Below are 20,990 nucleotides of genomic sequence, written 5' to 3' on the forward strand. Positions count from 1 at the left end.
ATATTGCTGCCTCTGTTCGGTGGTGTTGAGCCAAACGGACTTTAACGTGTGTTTGAACGAGCTGACGGTTCACTCGTTAAGCTGAAAGAAAGATGCTTTAATCACAGCAGTCACACGTGTGTCCACTGTACCATCTGGGAACTCTTCTTGTTTTTTAATAACACAATCCTCCTTCTCTTGTGCTGTTTTGTAGCAGTGTATACACCTGAGACTGTCACCTGTGTGTCTGTCCTGCACTCTCTCTCTGTTTCTTTCTCTCTGATTGTGGAATAAAAGTATGAACATGTATTTATAAGTTACACTTGTGTTTGAATCCTGCAGCTTATCACACATTTGATTTCCATGTATGACAACTGCAAGTGTCCAGAGTGAGGACAGACTGAGGGACCCACTGCTGCACATCATCTGTGAGGCTTTGCACCCCTGATGATCCACCAGGACAAACTCAGCAGTGTGTGAGGAAGAGGAGGAGGAAGAGCCAGCAGCAGCTGACAGATGGAGAGAATAGACAGACTGTTCCCTGTTTGTGAAGGACTGCTAGGAAAGTTTAGAATAACTAATTGTCTGTCCCGAATCAGTCTTATTAGGTAATGTTCAAATAATGTTATCATCCAGTGTTTTCAGTGTGGGAGAAAGTACTCAGGGCCTTCAAGTTACACACTATGAAAGGCAGCAACAAGTTTAATGTTCAGAAACCTAAAGTATGTATCAGCAGCAGAATGGAGCTAAAAATAAATGTTTGTTTCAGTTCTATGAAGCTTTGAGTATTTTGGATTAGTAGCACTGCTGTGTTTGTTGCATCATATTGCTGTAATTGTTTATATGCTTTATATATTCTGAGGTAAGTTGATCTATAGTGTTACATCATATTCTATAAGGATGTTATGTGTTTGTAGACTTTCTGCCCAGTTTGACCCATTTAGCAGAAGTCTGATATCTATTCTGTATGACTTAAAGCAGTTATGACATGGTCTGATTTTCTCACCCAATAAAGGAATATTTCATATATCAGTCTACTCCTCATTCTATCAGAAACAGTTATCACAGCTCGTACATTTTCTTTTTACATATATATGTAAGCATTGAGCCAAATGTAATAATGCCAACATATTAAATGAACAATATTTGTCTCTTATGTATAACACATCTGTATACACTGTCAAAGATACTTGTCTTTGAGTGAAGATTTAAGGTGATAGGAAATATAAACAACTGCAACTTGAATCTTTGACCCAGAGTTCAAGCTCACTGCTATAATATATCCTGTAATATATACATATACATATCATAATAATCTGACAATACTATAATATTGGCCATATTATATTTACATTACCACAGTGAGATGATTTTAGTCTCATGAACAACATGAGCTAATTGTTATTTACTAACAATTCAGTACAGAAATGAAGCCCAACAATCATGTTTTACAGTCCTGTGGTCTCAGCCTCAGATACTCAACTAATCAAAGTGATGTCATGACAAAAATGATTGAGCAACAAAACATTTTTCTCCTTCATTTCTGTCAAACAAAGCTGTATGTAACATTTCTCGCGGTTAGTATCATGGTTGCTAGGCAACCTGAACAGCGCGACGAAGGCTAGACCGTCCCATTTCACAAGCCTCTCACTTCCTCACTTCTCGTACTTGTAGTACGCACCGTACGTAGTGCGCGTAGTAGAACGCGTAGTACGCGTACTTCAAGCGTGCAGACCCTGAATTGGGACACAGCCAATGAGTAGGAAAGTGCAGGAGGGACAGGTGAAGTAGCCATGGTGCTAACGAGTCGGCTACGAGCTAAGCTAAGCTAGCGAAACAGTACAGAGACAGTGAGTGAATACTTTGGCTATAAATTAGGTAGTGAGTACACAGAAAGTGTGCTTCGGATGAAGCAGGTGAAATAATTTCAAAAAAATGTCCATTTACCTGTTACTACCACACACCAAATCCGGTTGTTGGTACTTCCTTACTTGTGCAGCCACTAGGTAACAAAACCTCAACACTGCGCCATCCTGGAGCACTTCTGTTGTATTTTGTACATGCTTCTGAGTTTTTACGTTTTTTGGAGTTTTTACGTGTTTTGGAGTTTGTACGTGCTTTGTCTCTTGGGGCCACAATGAATATACTTTTATTTATTCACTCCACATAAAATGTAATAAATAAATCATATAATACAAAAAACAACTATTCTACAGTCTTTGCTCTCAATAGAGATTGACAGACCACGTGACTTTCGCGCATTGCATTGTGGGTACAAGTGGCAACAAAATCAAAACACTGCATCAAGCGCTAGCATTTCCAGCACCGGTAGTCATTAATTCTGCAGTTTTAATCCCTACTTGCATTTTATTTGCCCCAAACAAAACTAACAAAGACAGACTTGACGAAATATTTAATAATTAATATTTTCCCCTTTATCTCCTATACAGGCAAACGCATCTATTTGTCGTTTCAGGTTGTAGTATTACACAACATTTTCAGATCTAATAGAAATAAAATGAGTGTTTTGTAATTCATTCAATGTATTGTCTTCATTTATAACTGGCATTATTGTTTCATTCTATCATAGAATCTTACAAGAAAGAGGCAGAATTGTATTCGATTGTGCTTTATTAGCTGCTTTGGTGAAAAATAAATCAACAATGCAACAAAAAAACAACAGCATTGCAAAACAACATACTGGAAAACAGTTATTCATCACTTGATTGCTTCAGTACAACACTTGGGCACATATATGCGGGACTTTTCATGGCTGTTTTGATATCACTCTCTCTCTCTTAACCGATCAAATCTCGCTGTGGTAGCAGTTTTAAACTCGGTATGACCCAGGTTGATAGAGGGTGCACAGTCTGGATCGCATTCCAGCATTTTGTAGGCTGGTTTTCCTACAAAGCACAACAAACATTAGCCCGCAAAGCCACAGTGAACAAAGCAGCACAGCGCAATGAATTCAATTCAAATTAAGACTTATTTGTAACCTACATCAACAATTATGTTATGATAAATTACGTAATAACTACAACAGAAGACTGAACTTTGGGGAAATGCTTGAAGCAGACTAACCTGTGAGCTGGAGAGTTCTGGAACATTATATTTGGTCTTCGAATGGCTGCAGTCCAGGCCATCCATCGGCTCTTTGTTATTTTGGAAACCTGGCTTAAACAATTTCTCTTCCACGCCGGAATCTGATAACAACCGATCTCTTTACCCGTCGGCTTCCCGTGGCTGTCATACGACTGACTATTGCATGTAGTAATACAACAGCTTCTTGCCATTTTTAGTGTTTCTTTTTATCGCTGTGTGACTGTTTTCACGTGAAAGCCTGCGTGTGCTGGTACCGCTTGCCACTCGTACCCAGAATCCTTTGTAGTTTTACCCCGGCATGACATCACATTTTCAATCTCTATAAGAGGCCAGCTCGTGTCGTTCACTTCAAAGATCCGGCTCTAAGAGCCGTTTCGTTCGCGACCGACACATCACTAATTAAGAGGCTCTAATGTCTACGTGTCAATCTCGCAGCCCATGCCACCCCTACTTGCGGCCCGCATAATGATGTGAAGAAATATTTTTTTTAATTATTATTCAAAAAAGGATTTAATATGAAGGCAATCTGCAGAGTGTTACAGACATAGCTCTAAAGAATGTAGCATCATAGGCAGTGTAGTCCGTGCTACAGGGAGAATGGACTGCCATACCCGTTATGTGTCTGTGAGCGAGGGAGGGAGAAAAAGGAGAGTGGAAAAGCACGAGTTGTCATCGAGCAGAAACGGGAGCTGGAAGCATGTAAATATAATAATAACCACTGCAGCCTGGAAAAGTACCAGCTGGAGGAGATTGCTAGAATTAACTGAACTTCCAAAACAGAGCTCACATCACTTAAATTAACCAATTGAAAGCATATGTGTATTGTTTGTGTGTTTATACACAAATACTCATATATATTTAAAATACAAAAAACAACTATTTACATTTTACATTTTGACTTTTAACTATTTAAATTTTCAGCTTTTTCCTTTTAACCCTCCGGGTGTGTTCACCCCTACCCCCGTACTTTAGTGTTGCTGGTCAGAATTGACCGGTCAGTTTTAACAGCTCTTAAATTTACATAAGAAACATTTTTCACCACCAAATTCAGTTCAGTGCGTGGGTCAATGGGTTGTTCAGTGAGACGTTTAGTGGTCATTCAGTGGGTTGTTCAGTAGGTCGTAAAAGTGGGTCTTTTCATCCCCCCCCCCCCCCCCCCCCCCCGGGAGGGGATTTCGGGTGGTCACTTTTGACCACAGATGTAACAAAGTTGATTAAAACACTCAAAATTCAACAAAATAGGTGCTCATCACTTTTATATGTTCAAGTGCATAGTGTGGAGGATGTCATAAGGCCTTGAGGCAATCGGATGTAAAACACAATATTTATGAGTTTTTAAAGTTGTAAATCGGTCAGATTTGACCTGAACACGACAAAAAGGTTAAACAAATTTAAAGTGAAACAACACAAAACACTACAAACCACAACACATTAAAATCTAAATTAAAATATGCAAAAAAAAAGAAGATGCACATTCTCTGTCATATGGGCCTGGGATGATTTTTGGGAGGGTGTTTTCCTGCTTGGAATTGCATACATAGGATGCATGAATAAACTTTCTGAATCCTTTATCATCTGCAACTGAAAATAGTTGTGGATGATTACTATACCTTTCTAATGTGACCTTGTTGTCCCTGCCTCTCTTTCTCTCTCTTTCCCTCCTGCTCTGTTACTGTGCTACTGCGAGTGTAACTACCGCCTCCCCCCCTCTGCTCAGTGTAAGCACAAGGCTCGCATGCGGAGTAAATCGAAAAAAAGGGCGAAAGAGACTTAGACTTAGAGCTTTTTATTGTCATTGTGCAGTTTCTTGCACAGCGAAATTGGGTAGCTGAACCACAAAGGTGCCAAAGTAAGAAGAAGAGAAACCAATATACAACGAAGGTGGAAAATAAATAAATAATTAAATAAATAGAATAAAATAAAAAACAGTGTATATGTATACATATGTGAAAGAGAGGGTGAGAGAAAGAAAAAAAAAACACGGCTCCCAATAAGGAGCCGGCTCGTGTTGTTCACTTCAAAGAGTCGGCTCTAAGAGCCGTTTTGAGACCGACACATCATTATTCCCAACACTTTTAAGGTGAACATAAAGAACAACTTGAGTTCCCTTCCCAGACATAAACCCGTCGCTGTTGTGCCAGACTCTGATGATGAGGGCAGTGTTGATGAATACCGCTGTCATTACGCACCACCTCAACCTGTGTCCCAGCCATCAGAACAAGAACTTCTCACAGCAACGTCTCAGCCCGCAGCTTCAGCCCCTGCTCTTGCACCAACACCAGAGTCTCTTGCTAGAGACCATCTGGAGGCGCCTGACCCAGCTGCCGTGGAGACAACTTGTGAGGAGGCAGAGCCCACTGCAGGTGACATACCTGCCCCTCCTCCACCTGTTGTACTCGAGAGACTTGAGGAGGAGACACCTCAGCGGCCACAGCGAGAGAGACACCCGCCAAGACGGATGACGTATGACCAACTGGGCACCCCATCTTGCTACAGCGTTCAGCCAGCACCACAACTGCTTCCTGTGTACCCGGGCCTGGTTCCATGGTTTCCAGCTGTGCAGTCATACTGCACCCAGCCCATTGGTTTGTATGGACTCCAGCAAATGTAAGTTGACACTTTTTCACTGATGACTTGAGAACTGTACTTACAGACTGTCATCAAGACAAAGACATGAACTTTTCCCCATCTGTGGATTATAACCATAGACAATAGACTTTGTGAAGACTCACATATGGACTGGTTATAGACTTTGTCTTCAGTCACCAGTGATGGACTGTGGTGAAACAGGTGTTAAACCCACAGAATTGAGGACATTGGTTCACTCTACTGTTGATGTCCTGGCTACAAGAGAATATAGACTGAAAAGCATCTTGTTGGTATAATGTCGGGACAACATTTTTTGAGTGGGGGAGAGTGTGACAGGTTGAAGGACTACTGCAGTTCAGTTAATACAAATTCATATCAGTTGATATAAGGACAAAAATAATGTAAATATGGTAAGAAAATGGTTAAGAGTTTATTATTTTTCATGTTATATTAATGGCTTTAATGTTACTTAAGAGAACTACAATCTATACATCAGTGATTGGCTAGTAAGCCTTTTCTGGGATCGATTAGTAGTGTCTCTATTCTCCACTAGGGGGCTTTCGCGCGTTCTCCTCACAGCAATAAACTACTGCATGAGAGACGCAAGTCATAATCACTTTCGTGATTCTTTTCCCCCTGTTTTCAGGTAAAAGTGTTTAAAAGTTGATATATTTCCAATGTGTACACTGTTAAGATATTTAAGAGGTAATCCTTCATTGTTTTGTAAGCGTTAGAAGCATTATATTACAGTTTTGTGCACATGTACGTGACAGTTTTGAGCTGTGTTTTGTACTGTGTAATGGCCATTAAGATAACTGCAGGAGCTAAAAATGCCGCGATTGTCCGCCATTTTGTCAGGAAACCTGCTCAAGTATATGTATAGTAAGCACTTTAGTATTTCGGTTTAATATTTATATATATTTAGTGTTTTTCTTCCACCATGTGACATTTAGCAGTACAGAATGTGAAACGTTTCTGCTCATTTAGACTGCAATAAACTACTGCATGAGAGACGCAAGTCATAATCACTCTCGTGATTCTTTTCCCCCTGTTTTCAGGGGTGTAACACATGTTTTAATTCTTTCCTTGTTTTCAGAGTTGAAAATCGGCCAGAAGCTCAATGAGGGCAAGACTAAACAGATTTTCGAGCTCGTGGACCAGCCGGGACTGGTTCTAGTCCAGTCTAAAGACCAGATCACAGCTGGGAATGCCGTGAGCCAAGATCAGATGGAGGGCAAAGCTGCCATTGCCAACAAAACCACGAGCTGCGTGTTCCAGCTGCTGCAGGAGTCTGGTGAGGTTTTTATTTCTGCACAAGGTTTTGGGAACAACAGATTGCATCAAAGGTTGATTCAGTGACAGGAAACAAACAGCCCTATGTAGCCGGTGTATCAGAGAAACTTAGGAGGGTTTTCTCCAAGCATGACATCCCGGTGTACTTCAGACCCAGCAACACACTCAGACAAAAACTGGTTCACCCGAAAGACAAAACGCCAAAACACAGACTTAACAATGTGGTGTATGCTGTACAGTGCAGCGAGGAATGCCCAGACCTCTACATTGGAGAGACCAAACAGCCACTTCACAAGCGCATGGCACAACACAGAAGAGCGACCTCCACAGGACAAGACTCAGCAGTCCATCTGCATCTAAAGGTCAAAGGTCACTCTTTCGAGGATGCCAATGTTCACATTTTGGACAGAGAGGACAGATGGTTTGAAAGAGGAGTGAAAGAAGAATCTATGTCCACTGTGAGCGACCATCTTTGAACAGAGGCGGTGGTTTACGACACCAACTCTCTGCCATCTATAATCCAGTTTTGAGATCCCTTCCCAGACGCCTTAACGCCCACTCACATCCTGGGCCATCTGACCTCAGGAATTCGCATGATAAGGTGGGGCCAGGTTTCACAATGAGCTCACCCGAAACTCTGGCCGATTGTGACCCGCACCCAGTTTCACACCTTGGCTCAGGCGATTAGAGGATCATCAGGGGGTCCTTTTGTCCCTCTGTGGGGGGACACTCCCACTAGGTTTATATCTGGGACTCTCCACCATTTGACCTTAGAACTGAAGAAGCTTCTCAGATGAGAGGTGAAATGTCTTCAAGCACCTTAAAGAAGTCCAGACGCTTTTCTTTGCAAGCTCCTTTGACAACAACCCCACACAAACTCGTCTCTCTCTGATGAATCTGCTTATTTTCTATTTAACACCAGCAACATGTTTAAAATATATATACGTAACAGATAAATAATTAAATCAAAGAAATGTTCCTGGTGTTCACTGCCTACTAGAGAAAAACAAAATAATTTGATCAATCAACAAAAATCTTATATCAATACAGAACAGTGTGGGCAGTGAGTGATCTGAACCTCTATAATTTTACACATTTGTCATGTAGAAAACTGAGATGTGCTCATTTTCAGTTGGACAAAAAACAACTGGTAGAAGAGTAAGAGTAAGTCTTCAAAGAAGTTTTTATCCTAAAAGCAGCACTTAATGTGCACTAACTACTAGGGGTGGGTTTTTATAATCGATTAAAATCGATTCTGGCTTGGATAACGTAAAATTGATTTATTAAAATCCTGAATCGATTTTTTAATATAAATTTATTTTGCCCGAAATGCCAGAATCTCTGGTGAAATCTCACAAAATTTCAATAACCACCAAACAGCTAAGACAGTAAATGAGAGCAGGAACACGGATTCTGCACGAAGACTTAAACACACAGCGCGACCCACGGATCAGAATCAGTGAGATGTCGCCTTTCTCATGGTCTGTGTTTTATCTTCAGCTACTTTGACACAAAGGCATCTGCTGTGACGCTCACACATTTGATAAAGTCTTGCGAGTGTCAGCTTCCTTTTTATAGATACAAAACTATGTAAATGTACTGATCTGAATTATAATATTTCTGACTGTCAAAATTTCCCAGATTTAAATCGAATTGAATCGAATCGTGGATCAAATCGATTCGGGACCTTGTGAATCGGAATTGAATTGATTCTAGAAATCAGTGACGATACCCAGCCCTACTAACTATACTGTGATCATGTACAAAATACTCACTACATTTAAATAACACAGTAAAGTCATGTGTTGACTTTCCAGCTGTGTTGATATACTCAGTGAATGATTTGATCTTTTCACTGCCTGCTGTGTTTCCTCGACTCCTGAGCAAAGATAAAGAGTCAGTTCAGACCTGCAGTTGGTCCTCGTGGTGTTTTGAACTTGAATTCAGCCTGATTTGTTTTTCATGTCTTCTCCTCCATCATCAGTTATCAGGAGAGCAGACAGTCAAAGTACAAGAATTCAAACAAACACAGAGATTCTACTTACAGAGCAGACACAGCACAGATGTTTCCTTCATCGTCCTTCTCACTCATTTGAGCTTTTTTTCATTTCTGTCACTGACACCAAGTAAAGCCCGCCCTCTTCCTCTGAGCACCAGCTTTCTATTGGTTCAAATACAGTGGTAGGACTAAATTTAAAAACTACAAGTGATTGAACTATTTAAATATATAACTTTTAAAACAGTGACATGTCTTCAACATTTATCATTTCACAAAGATGAAATTAAAAAATTACAGGAAATCAGATATAAAGGTCCAGTTTTGTTTATTGATCTAAGCCTGAACAGCTACGCATAGTGACCAGTAGAGGGCTCTGTTGCTTAGTTAGTGGCTAGCTGCACTTCCAGCTCAGACCGGGTTTTGTGGCGCCCATGTCCCAGTAGGCGGCTCTCGATAAAGCATGGAGCAGCGTGATACCGGACTCTAGCAAAATTAACAATTTGCAGCCCTTGGAATGCGGAGCGAGGTACATGTTTTAAGTTGTATTTGTTTGCTTAGTTGATATTTTGTTGTATTTTCTGCTTTATTTGAGTTCATATTTGTAATAAGCGTCTAAGAAAATGTATTTTGTGTTTCTGTTTAGTTTTCACGGTGCATTGGCGCACCTCAGCACTGTTAGATTCTGAATGAATCTCAAAGTAAAAATTACTGCACCCGTCGAGGCTCTCTCTATTTCTTCCTTGGTCCGGGGGACTGCTACATCAGATGTCCTCTGCTCTCAGTGATCTGTAGTTTGGTTGATGAACAAATCCATGTCCATGTAGTGGACGTCCCCCTCAGTGAGAGAGGCAGATATGAGCTGAAACACAGGAATCAAACCAGGGACGCTGCTGTTATGGAGCTGAACTGGAACCATTCAGACACTGAGGCCCTCTGAACACATTTTAATTACAGCTGTGCAGAGACACACTGATGACTGACTGGAACACTATGATTCACATTTTACATTAACACCATCCTCACACATGGTTTATATATGGCCACTAGAGGCAGATGTTTTTACGGTGGCCCTGAGGGGCCTAACGGCCTAACGGACTGCAACCTAAGAAATCACCAGCAAATAGAAAAGCACAGCAAAAGCACACAACTCGCAAGGAAATCGACAAAAAAAATCAGGAAAGAAAACTGAAATGTTTCTGGGGACACAATAGGACTGAAGCTTGGTTGTTGAGGATAATTTTCTTCGAAAAATGGCGAAAAGGTCGAACAAAGTGGCTGAAGAGTAAACTTCTAAAAGGAAGTATTGATTTTTATCTCACTAATTTATGTAGCGTTACAAAGGTTCCAATAATCGTTAAATTTGGCTGAATGTTGTAAACGTCACGTGACATTAGTGATGGTTGTTCTTCATGCGACTCAGGCTCCACTTGCTTTAAAGCCTTTACATTATTTTGCAGCATAAGCTGGTTCTGTTGGTGGTGTTGAGCCAAACCGATGTTTGTTTTAAGGAGAAACAAGCTCATTGATTACATTCAAAAAATAGTAGTTTGTTCACAGGAGCCTGACATTTGGACAGTGTAGTAACTTTAAATCCTAACCTTTTTAGTACCCCTAATAACACAAATACTAACACAAATAATAGCGTAATACCTTGGTAATAATAAGATAACATGCTGTTAATATGAAAATAATGTCTGTGAGTTTGGATTTTTTTAGACAGTATTACTACATTACAATGGTTTAATTCAGAGCTTCCCAAAGTGTGGGGCCCGCCCCCAGGGGTGGGGGGGGGGGGGGTGCAAAGCCATTGCAGGGGGGGCGTGGTATGAAAAGGGAAAAAAAACACTTGGACACTGCTAGCACAGGGCGCCCACAGGGCCCACACAAACGCAAAGCAGGAGATGGCACGCGAAGGGTTAACTGATGGCACGACCATAGCTGGACTGGCCATCAGGCATACCGGGCATGTGCCCGATGGCCGATGGTGATTTTTCGTTTTTATGGGCCGATGATTTAAAAAAAAAAAATTGGTAAGAGTTTAAACAATGAAAGGTGGTGGATTGGCCAGATGCTGGCAGATGTGTAAAAATAACTCAGTTGTTTGGTGGTGGCTATGGCGGGGCTTCAACAAGAGGCCAGGTGGATGAGGAAAAGGTGAGGTAGGAGGAGGAGAGACCAGAGGCGGCCGCCGGTCTGAGTGTCAGGTGAACTGAACTTCAGGTAAGAAGTTATGACCTGCAGTCTGTCTGGGTCAGATATAAACCAAGTTTAGGTGGAGTTTATTTTCATTGTGCTGACTTTTTACAGTCAGTTACAATAACTCGTACTGCGTGCTAGCTAGCATGACGGAGTTTCTATACAGCTGGGTGGGTGCTATGTTGTTACTGATAGTGAACTTTATTTTATTCATAAGGTTAGTTAGTAGAGTTCAATTCAATTCAATTCAATTCAATTCAATTTTATTTATATAGCGCCAAATCACAACAAAAGTCGCCTCAAGGCGCTTCATAGATACAGAGAAAAACCCAACAATCATATGACCCTCTATGAGCAAGCACTTTGGCGACAGTGGGAAGGAAAAACTCCCTTTTAACAGGAAGAAACCTCCGACAGAACCAGGCTCAGGGAGGGGCGGCCATCTGCTGCGACCGTTGGGGTGAGAGAAGGAAGACAGGATAAAAGACATGCTGTGGAAGAGAGACAGAGGTTAATAACAGATATGATTCAACACAGAGAGGTCTGTTAATACATAGTGAGCAAGAAAGGTGACTGGAAAGGAAAAACTCAATGCATCATGGGAATCCCCCGGCAGCCTACATCTATTGCAGCATAACTAAGGGAGGATTCAGGGTCATCTGGTCCTGCCCTAACTATATGCTTTAGCAAAAAGGAAAGTTTTAAGCCTAATCTTAAAATTAAAGATAGTGTCTGTCTCCCGAATCCAAACTGGAAGCTGGTTCCACAGAAGAGGGGCCTGAAATCTGAAGGCTCTCCCTCCCATTCTACTTTTAAATACTCTAGGAACAACAAGTAGGCCTGCAGAGCGAGAGCGAAGTGCTCTAATAGGGTGATATGGTACTACAAGGTCATTAAGATAAGATGGGGCCTGATTATTTAAGACCTTGTATGTGAGGAGCAGGATTTTGAATTCAATTCTGGATTTAACAGGAAGCCAATGAAGAGAAACTAATACAGGAGAAATCTGCTCTCTCTTTCTAGTCCCTGTCAGGACTCTTGCTGCAGCATTTTGGATTAGCTGAAGGCTTTTCAGTGAGTTTTTTGGACATCCTGATAATAATGAATTGCAGTAGTCCAGCCTGGAAGTAATAAATGCATGAACTAGTTTTTCAGCGTCACTCTGAGACAGGATATTTCTAATTTTAGAGATGTTGCGCAAATGGAAGAACGCAGTCTTACATATTTGTTTAATATGTGCGTTGAAGGACATATCCTGGTCAAAAATGACTCCAACGTTCCTCACAGTGTTACTGGAGGCCAAGGTAACGCCATCCAGAGTAAGAATCTGCTTAGATACCATATTTCTAAGCTTTTCAGCGCCGAGTACAATAACCTCAGTTTTATCTGAGTTAAGAAGCAGAAAGTTAGTGGCCATCCAAGTCTTTATGTCTTTAAGACATTCCTGCAGTTTAACTAATTGGTGTGTGTTATCTGGCTTCATGGACAGATAGAGCTGGGTGTCATCTGCATAGCAGTGAAAATGTATGCTATGTCTTCTAATGATGCTGCCTAGGGGAAGCATGTATATGTAAACAGAATTGGTCCTAGCACTGAACCCTGTGGAACTCCATAATTAACCTCAGTGTGTGAAGAGGACTCTCCATTTACATGCACAAATTGGAGTCTATTAGATAGATATGATACAAACCACTGCAGTGCAATACCTGTAATACCTACAGCATGTTCTAATCGCTCTAACAGGATATTATGGTCAACAGTATCGAATGCTGCACTAAGGTCAAGAAGGACAAGCACAGAGATGAGTCCACTGTCAGAGGCCATAAGAAGATCATTTGTAACCTTCACTAAAGCTGTTTCTGTGCTGTGATGAACTCTGAAACCTGACTGAAACTCTTCAAATAAACCATTCCTCTGCAGATGATCTGTTAGCTGTTTGACAACTACTCTTTCAAGGATGTTTGATATGAAAGGAAGGTTGGAGAAGGTTGGAGATTGGCCTAGATTGACCCAGCAGCTAAGACTGCTGGGTCTAGAGATGGCTTTTTGAGTAAAGGTTTGACTGCAGCCACCTTGAAGGCCTGTGGTACATAGCCGATTATTAGAGATAGGTTGATCATATATAAGATCGAAGAATTAATCAATGGCAGGACTTCTTTGAGCAGTTTTGTAGGAATGGGGTCTAAAAGACACGTTGATGGTTTGGAGGAAGTAATTATTGAAGTTAACTCAGAAAGATCGATTGGAGAAAAAGAGTCTATCTTAACATCAATGGTACTAAGAGTAGCTGTAGATAATATTACATCTGTGGGATGATTATTGGTAATTTTTTCTCTAATGATAAAAATTTTATTTGTGAAGAAGTTCATGAAGTCATCACTAGTTAACGTTAAAGGGATGTTTGGCTCAAAAGAGCTCTGACTTTTTGTCAGCCTGGCTACAGTGCTGAAGAGAAACCTGGGGTTGTTCTTATTTTCTTCAATCAGTGATGAGTAGTAAGCTGTTCTGGCTTTGCGGAGGGCTTTCTTATAAAGCAACAAACTATTTCTCCAGGCTAAATGATGATCCTCTAAATTTGTGACACGCCATTTCCTCTCCAGATTACGAGTCATCTGCTTTAGGGTACGTGTTTGAGAATTATACCACGGGGTCAGGTACTTCTGATTAGAGACCTTAGTTTTCACTGGAGCTACAGTATCCAGAGTCGTACGTAGTGAGGAGATGAAATTATTAACAAGATAATCGACCTCTGTTGGGGTAGCGTTCAGATAGCTGCTCTGCTCTATGTTGGTACAGGGCATTGACGATGATAACAGTGGCTGGATTATATTCTTAAACTTAGTTACAGCGCTTTCAGAAAGACATCTACTTTGATAAAGTCCACTCTCCACTGCTGCGTAATCAATTATTGTAAATGTAAATGTTATCAGGAAATGATCAGACAGGAGAGGGTTTTCGGGAAACACTGTTAAATGTTCAGTTTCTATGCCATATGTTAAAACAAGATCTAGAGTGTGATTAAAGTGGTGGGTGGGTTCTTTTACATTTTGAGAGAAACCAATTGAGTCTAACAACAGATTAAATGCCATGTTGAGGCTGTCATTTTTAGCATCAACATGGATGTTAAAATCACCCACAATAATTATTTTATCTGAGCTCAGAACTAAATTAGATATAAAGTCTGAGAAATGAGACAGAAACTCTGTGTAAGGCCCAGGTGGACGATAGATGATAACAAGTAAGACTGGTTTCTGAGTTTCACAGCTGGGGTGGACAATGCTAAGCATCAGGCTTTCAAATGAATTAAAAGTCTGTCTTGGTCTTTCATTAGTTAATAGACTGGTGTGAAAAATTGCTGCCACACCTCCCCCTCGACCTGTGCTTCGAGATTTCTGGTAGTTAGAATGACTCGGGGGTGTTGATTCATTTAAACTAACATAATCATGCTGCTGCAACCAGGTTTCTGTGAGGCAGAGTAAATCAATTTGCTGATTACATTTGTGCCACAAAACAAGCCAATCACAGACTTGGATGCAAAAAAATCGTATTGTCTGTTTTGGTCTCCAACAGCTCGAAATGACGAAATGCAATATCCCAGAATCCATTTCGTCCAAAATTCAAACGAGGCAGTGGCGGAGGAATGCAGAGTGGCGGTGTCAGGATCTGACGGCGCCCTGACCGGTTGACCTGCCAGTGTATATATATTTGTGTGCGTGAGTATGTGTGTCTCTCCTATCGCCCTGTCTTCCCCTCCGGTTCTGCTGTCATGTGTTAGGAGGTAACCTAGCAACAGGCTACCTCCGACCTGGAAGTGCCGTTGCTCGGAGCTGCCGCACCTGCAATCAATCCACCAGCTGCTGCTAATCAACTACCATCTTCGGCAGGGCTACTTAATAGTGTGGCTGAGCGACTGACATCGCTGGAGTATTGCACTAAGCCTGGTAGTGTTTTGGAGCCGCTGGCGTTATTGAAGTATTGTCTGATCTACGTACTCATCTTGCTGTCGTGTGTGTGTTCACCCAGGGATTGACGGAGGATTCACGGACACCAAGGAAGCACTTGGAGAAGAGACGGGCACTGTTGACGCCATTGTTGCACATTTGAACTGTTGTCACCTTGCTGCACTGTAAATAAACGCACTGTCTTTATTTCTGAGCTCCACGCCTGAGTCCACTCTTTAACAACCGTGACAGAATACTCCAGCCAGCCATGGACTCAGCGGACTCAAACTCAGTTCAGCGAGAGCTCTCTGTTCAGGGCGAAGTTTTGGAGCTCAGATTGTGCAAAGATAATGCTTGTTGTGGATCGGCGTAGCTTTGGGTCACGTGGTGTCGGTAATAGTAATAGTGATTGCTATATCACCTGTTCATGTCCTGAGGGAATTTTTATGAATGAGTGGGTGATGGGGGAAGTCGACTTTTGCTGACCGCTCAAGCTTAGAATGTTTTTGATCACTGTTTTTCTGGATTTTAAGGATTTGATAACAAATAAAGAAGTTTTTAATCTGGAACTTTGACTTACGTTTTGAACAGCGGGCGCGTCAACATTATTTCCCTATTCAGCTGCTCGGCGACTCAAAGGCTTGACTGTCGCCAATAACGCTTATGGTGGAATTAATGACTGGCCGGGCGCTGCAATGGGCACAAGCCGTTTTAAATGTTCAACCGAATATCTCCTACCAAGATTTTCTGACCAAGTTCCGCTGTGTGTTTGATAAAGGAACAGATGCAGATGGCACTGCTAATCGTTTGTTTACCCCGAAGCAGGGACGTAAGAGTGTGGCGGATTTCTCCATTGACTTTTGGATCCTGGCCGAGGAGACAGGCTGGGCAGAAAACGCACTCCGGGGAGCCTTCCTGAACTGCCTAAACGAAGAAATCAAGCGTGAGTTATCTACAAAAGAGCTACCTAAGTCTAAGTCTCTTAGCGTTTTGATTAATATGTATATTCAACTGGATAATCATATGAGAGAGTTTGGGAGACAGGCAGGAGAAGGACGATGACCGGCTGGGGGCGCCAGTACACCTACCGAATTGCTTCCTTCTCAATGGAGAGAGGAAGAAGAAGACCCAGCAGAGGAGGAGGAACAGCCGATGCCGCTGGGCCGGGCTCGGTTTGGTGCTTCCCATCGGAGGAGAAGACAGCACACGGGTGAGTGCTTCGTGTGTGGGAGAAGGGGACACTGGGCCGATACCTGTCCGAAGCGAGTAAAACAGTCCACCTGCCAGTAGCTGTGGGAATACTGGCGGGTGCTACAGCTAACTCTGTTCCCCATCTCAGTTGTCCGACCAAGCTTATTTTTCATTCCCTTACTCACCCGTGTAGTGCGCTAATTGACTCTGGAGCTGAGCAGAGTTTTTTGGATGAATCACTGGCTCATAAATTAGCCGTACCCATTGTTCCTCTCCCTGAACCTCTCCAGGTTTTGGCTCTTGACGGCAGCCCACTGACTACGGTCACTCACCGCACTTGAACCATCACACTCACCCTCTCTGGCAATCACTCGGAGCAGCTCAGTTTGTTTCTTTTTAAATCTCCTGATGCTCCCCTTGTGTTGGGGTATCCCTGGCAGCAACAACATAATCCGCAGATCGACTGGGCCACGGGCCGAATTTCGGGAGTCAGTGTCACACTTTGTGGTCTGGACTAAAGTATTTTAAGGCTTTAGTTTACTTCCACATTCCATATAAATCAGGAATCATACAAAAATAACAATAGCTTGAAATACAGTAATGACAATAAAAGAATATGACTTTAAGGACTTAACAACATTACTTCAGTTATAGTACACCAACATCTCTAACACATTAGCACTAAGGGAACACTGAATGACCTGGTGGTTTTTGTCCATAAAACCACTCATCTAAGATTACCACAAAGTAAAAGATCTCTCCGGAAAATGATGCAACATTTTAGCCACACTATTGCCCCGATCAAATCAGTGAGCTGGGATGTTTTACTCTAAACATGAACTACTGTTTCAGCATCAGACATGGACTACTGGTGTCCCACACAATAGCTCAATGTCCACTACGTGAAGGAGCCAAACACATGCCTTCTCCTCTCGTTAACTGAGATAAACTGCTGGCACATTTGTTTTACATCTATACTGTCCAGTCTCTCCTGGTGGACCCACAGCAGCATTGATTAATCTCATTTGAGTCATTGTTAACCTTAGCCATCTTTTTAGTCTTCTGAGAGCACTGAAGCTTCTTTCAGCCCCAGTACATGTGTTTTATCCTGAGATTAAAATTATTATTATGTGCTTGATGTGCCTCACCTTTGGCCGTGGCTCTTCCCCTCTGACTGCACTAAGACATATTGCTACCTGATAAAATAACACATTGATTCGTGCCATATAAAAAGTGAGACCTGTCAATTCAGATTCTTTGTCAAATATACACTAATGAAACAATTTACATCAGCAGCCTAACAACTGTCATGATAATAAATACTAGTTAATCTATAGCACCAAATCATCAGTCAGTCACCCGTGACCTCGCCTCCTCACCTCTGTCCGAGCTACAACATGGCAGAGCGTCACTGTCACCTGACAAATAGGACAAACATGACAATAAGAATAAAATGTGGAGCTGCTTCAGTGTTTCTGCCACTTTGTGCAGATCTTGACTCATCAGTAATGTTTGTAGTGTGAGTGCATTTTTAAAAAATTTGTGCAAACTGCACTACAAGCTGGAATATTTGCAAAATCATGACTACCTCATGATATTTGTCTCAAAAATTAACCCTATGAATACATCAGTGCCATTAGGATGAAATTATTGTGTCACCAACATTTAACGTTAGACATACAATTTTAACAGCCTCTGTAAACTAATATCCTGGCTGCTCGAGGCCGTTTTCTACGACAGTTTCAATCAAAATTAGAAATGCTGCTCTGAGACTGAGAGAACTAATAGTGCTGCCTGTTGTGCAGTTAGTTTACAAAACACGTTATTCATGGTTACATACAATTTTAGACTGATGCGGGCCAAAGCCTAGCATAGCCTGTAACGTTATTGTGAGGGACACATTTTATGAGTGAACTTGACTTTAAGTGACTTACAGGTTTCTTTGAAAAATACTTTCTTATATCCAGGTTCTTCCTCTTTGCTGCCTCCTCTCCTCCTCGCAGCGCAGGTTTGCCGCTGATAAAACTAAACAGAGCTCCCTGAAAGGCACAGCCAATCACATTGGCCATATCTGTCACATGACGTAGGACTCTAGTAGAGAACGTAATTTAACTTTTTCTGCACCGCTGGGTGAATGAGACGGTGACAGATCGTTTTTTTTTCTTTCTATCGGGTTTGTTTTTCTTTACTCGAAGAGATCAAATTATTGGTGGAGACATGTCCCTTCCGTCCATGCCATGACAGATCCGTTCTAACAGTCAGTGACTTTCAGCTTTATTTAAGCCTTAAATTTGTAATCTGGTGATGTCAGGTTTAAACTCAGCTTCAGTTATTTAGTGATTTCAGACATTTAGAACAAACTAAGAGTCAGATGAGCAGAAACAGAGAACACGGACATGTCTGCTGTAACTGCGTCACTCTGCTCCACGCTGATGTTTGTCCTGTTCGTCTCTGCAGGTGAGATTTAACTTTTCCACTTCGCCTCGTTTGTCATGACGCACTTATTTCTGCGCATCCTCAGTCCAACCAACCAAACGTCACTCTAACGCCACGTCTTCACGAGACACGGAAGAGTTTGAACCGCAGCTTTAACTTTATTTAAACTTAAATTTAATCTGATGTGTTCAGGTTTAAACTCAGGTTCAGTGAAAATACCAACAGACTCAGACATTTAGAACAAACTAAGAGTCCGATGAGCAGAAACAGAGAACACGGACATGTCTGCTGTAACTGCTTCTCTCTGCTCCACGCTGATGTTTGTCGTGTTCGTCTCTGCAGGTGAGATTTAATAATTTAACCTTTCTAAGAACAAATGACATTTTCCTGTGAGACAACCAGTTGGCAGTAGAGTTACTTTCATATGGGTTCAGTCTGTCTGTGTCTGTGTGTGGAGAAACTGGGTGGAGTCACTCCGTCTTTCTGTGTTTCTGCTGAATATTAAATTCTGTTGCCAGGACACGACTTAATTCTGTGTTGCTGGTTAAAGAACAGCAACACTCACAGTCACTTTTAATCGCCTCCTTTTGGTGCTGCGCATTTTCTTTCTTCTTCTTCTTTTTTTTTTTTTTTTTTTACCAGTGTGCTGCTCTGTGCAAAATGGAGGATCTGTTACCGTAATCTGTGATTATCAGCTGTAACTGCGTCACTCTGCTACACTTTGATGTTTGTTGTGAGATTTAACTCTGAGATAAACCAGGAAGTTTTGGCTGCATAATTATTATTTGTCCTCAAGAGACAAATATTTCCCTGAGACTTATTTTCATAGTTTCAGTTTTTCTGTTTGAGACGATGAAACGAGAATCAAACTGCTGTCAGAAACAAAACGTTCTTCTGCTTCAAAGACTGTAACACAAACTGTTCCTACATGACGACACATGAGAGTTCTGATTTTGTTCTGTGGAGATCGTTCAACAATTGAACACTGAAACTTTTCCACTTCGCCTCGTTTGTTATGACGCACTTACTTCTGCGCATCCTCAGTCCAACCTACCAAACGTCACTCTAACGCGACGTCCTCAAGAGACACGGAAGAGTTTGAACCGCAGCTTTAACTTTATTTAAACCTTAAATTTAATCTGATGTGTTCAGGTTTAAACTCAGGTTCAGTTATTGAGTGAAAATACCAACAGACTCAGAACAAACTAAGAGTCCGATGAGCACAAACAGAGAACACGGACATGTCTGCTGTAACTGCGTCACTCTGCTCCACGCTGATGTTTGTCGTGTTCGTCTCTGCAGGTGAGATTTAACTGTTAGAAACTAAACTTTATTTCTGAGATAAAGAGTCTCAGTCTGGTTTACATGCTGATTATATTTCTCTAAGAATTAGTTTCTTATTCATTCAGTGTTGCGATCGACACAAAGCTGGGTGGAGTCTGTGTGTTGGTGCAGTTTGCAGCACAGACACAAAGAAGTGTAATGTGTGTGTCAGTGTGATGTGTTGTAGTGTCAGGAGTCAGTATGCAGCTACAAAGCTTTTTGTTCAGTGCATACAAACAGCTGTAGCTCCATAAAGGCAGCAGAGACTCACAGTGTCTTATAATGAGAGGCTGCTTTCTCTCACACATTATGTTCACTTATTATCAGCACATATTGTTGTTTGTTGAACAGAGTTATTGTAGTTTTTTCTCATTAGTTTGAGTTTTTATTCCATTTGGACTTTTTGTGTTTAGTTCAGTTTAGTTTCCAGATGATTTTCTTCTTTTTCAGGTTTGATTATTTATTGCTTGAAGAGTTTTTAATCGTTTTATTCTTTTTTCATTCTTACTGTTTGGAGGTTTGTGTCAGAGGCCAGATTTAGGAGCATCAGTACAGCTGTTACAATAAAAAGCAGTGACTCAGTCTGACAGACATCCAGAGTCTCAATGAACTCGTCCATCAGCAACATTTTATCAAACTAACAGATTCTAAAACTAAAGATTTGTTTTTATTTGTTCACAAAATGGTTTCAGATGATGTTTTTCATCCATCTCAGTCTTTGCTCATGAACTTTGTCTCCAAACGTCTCAGCCTGAGCTTCCCTCTGATGAACTCGTTCATAATCTCGTCCATTCTGCTCTCAATGAAAATCTGAACACGTTCAGCTCGGCCTCCTGTCTTTGTGTCAGAGTCTCCAAAGCAAACATGACAGCAGCTCACTGCCATCTTTAAACCTTCCCTTTCACTCTTGCTGCTGTCCTTCTGTCACAAATCAGCCC

General features: G+C 41.5%; 3 protein-coding genes across 4 annotated transcripts in view; 2 read left to right on the top strand and 1 right to left on the bottom strand.

Moving 5' to 3' along the window:
• LOC146521266 (uncharacterized) overlaps positions 1 to 8,081 on the top strand; it is a 20,682-nt gene extending 12,601 nt beyond the window's left edge. Inside the window, exons 3-5 of the mRNA XM_085146935.1 lie at positions 5,165 to 5,669; positions 6,770 to 6,967; positions 8,074 to 8,081. Of these exons, the coding sequence (XP_085003061.1) occupies positions 5,165 to 5,669; positions 6,770 to 6,967; positions 8,074 to 8,081 (711 nt within the window). The remainder of the gene's footprint in view (positions 1 to 5,164; positions 5,670 to 6,769; positions 6,968 to 8,073) is intronic.
• The window catches only part of LOC146521258 (uncharacterized), a 153,518-nt gene that overhangs the window by 115,205 nt on the left and 17,323 nt on the right, over positions 1 to 20,990 (bottom strand). The window lies entirely within an intron of this gene.
• LOC146521260 (polymeric immunoglobulin receptor-like) overlaps positions 1 to 20,990 on the top strand; it is a 525,395-nt gene that overhangs the window by 107,609 nt on the left and 396,796 nt on the right. The gene's annotated exons all lie outside the window — the stretch shown is intronic.

The sequence above is a fragment of the Neolamprologus multifasciatus genome, chromosome 3 (genome assembly GCF_963576455.1).
Source record: "Neolamprologus multifasciatus chromosome 3, fNeoMul1.2, whole genome shotgun sequence".
In the NCBI taxonomy this organism is placed as follows: Eukaryota; Metazoa; Chordata; class Actinopteri; order Cichliformes; family Cichlidae; genus Neolamprologus; species Neolamprologus multifasciatus.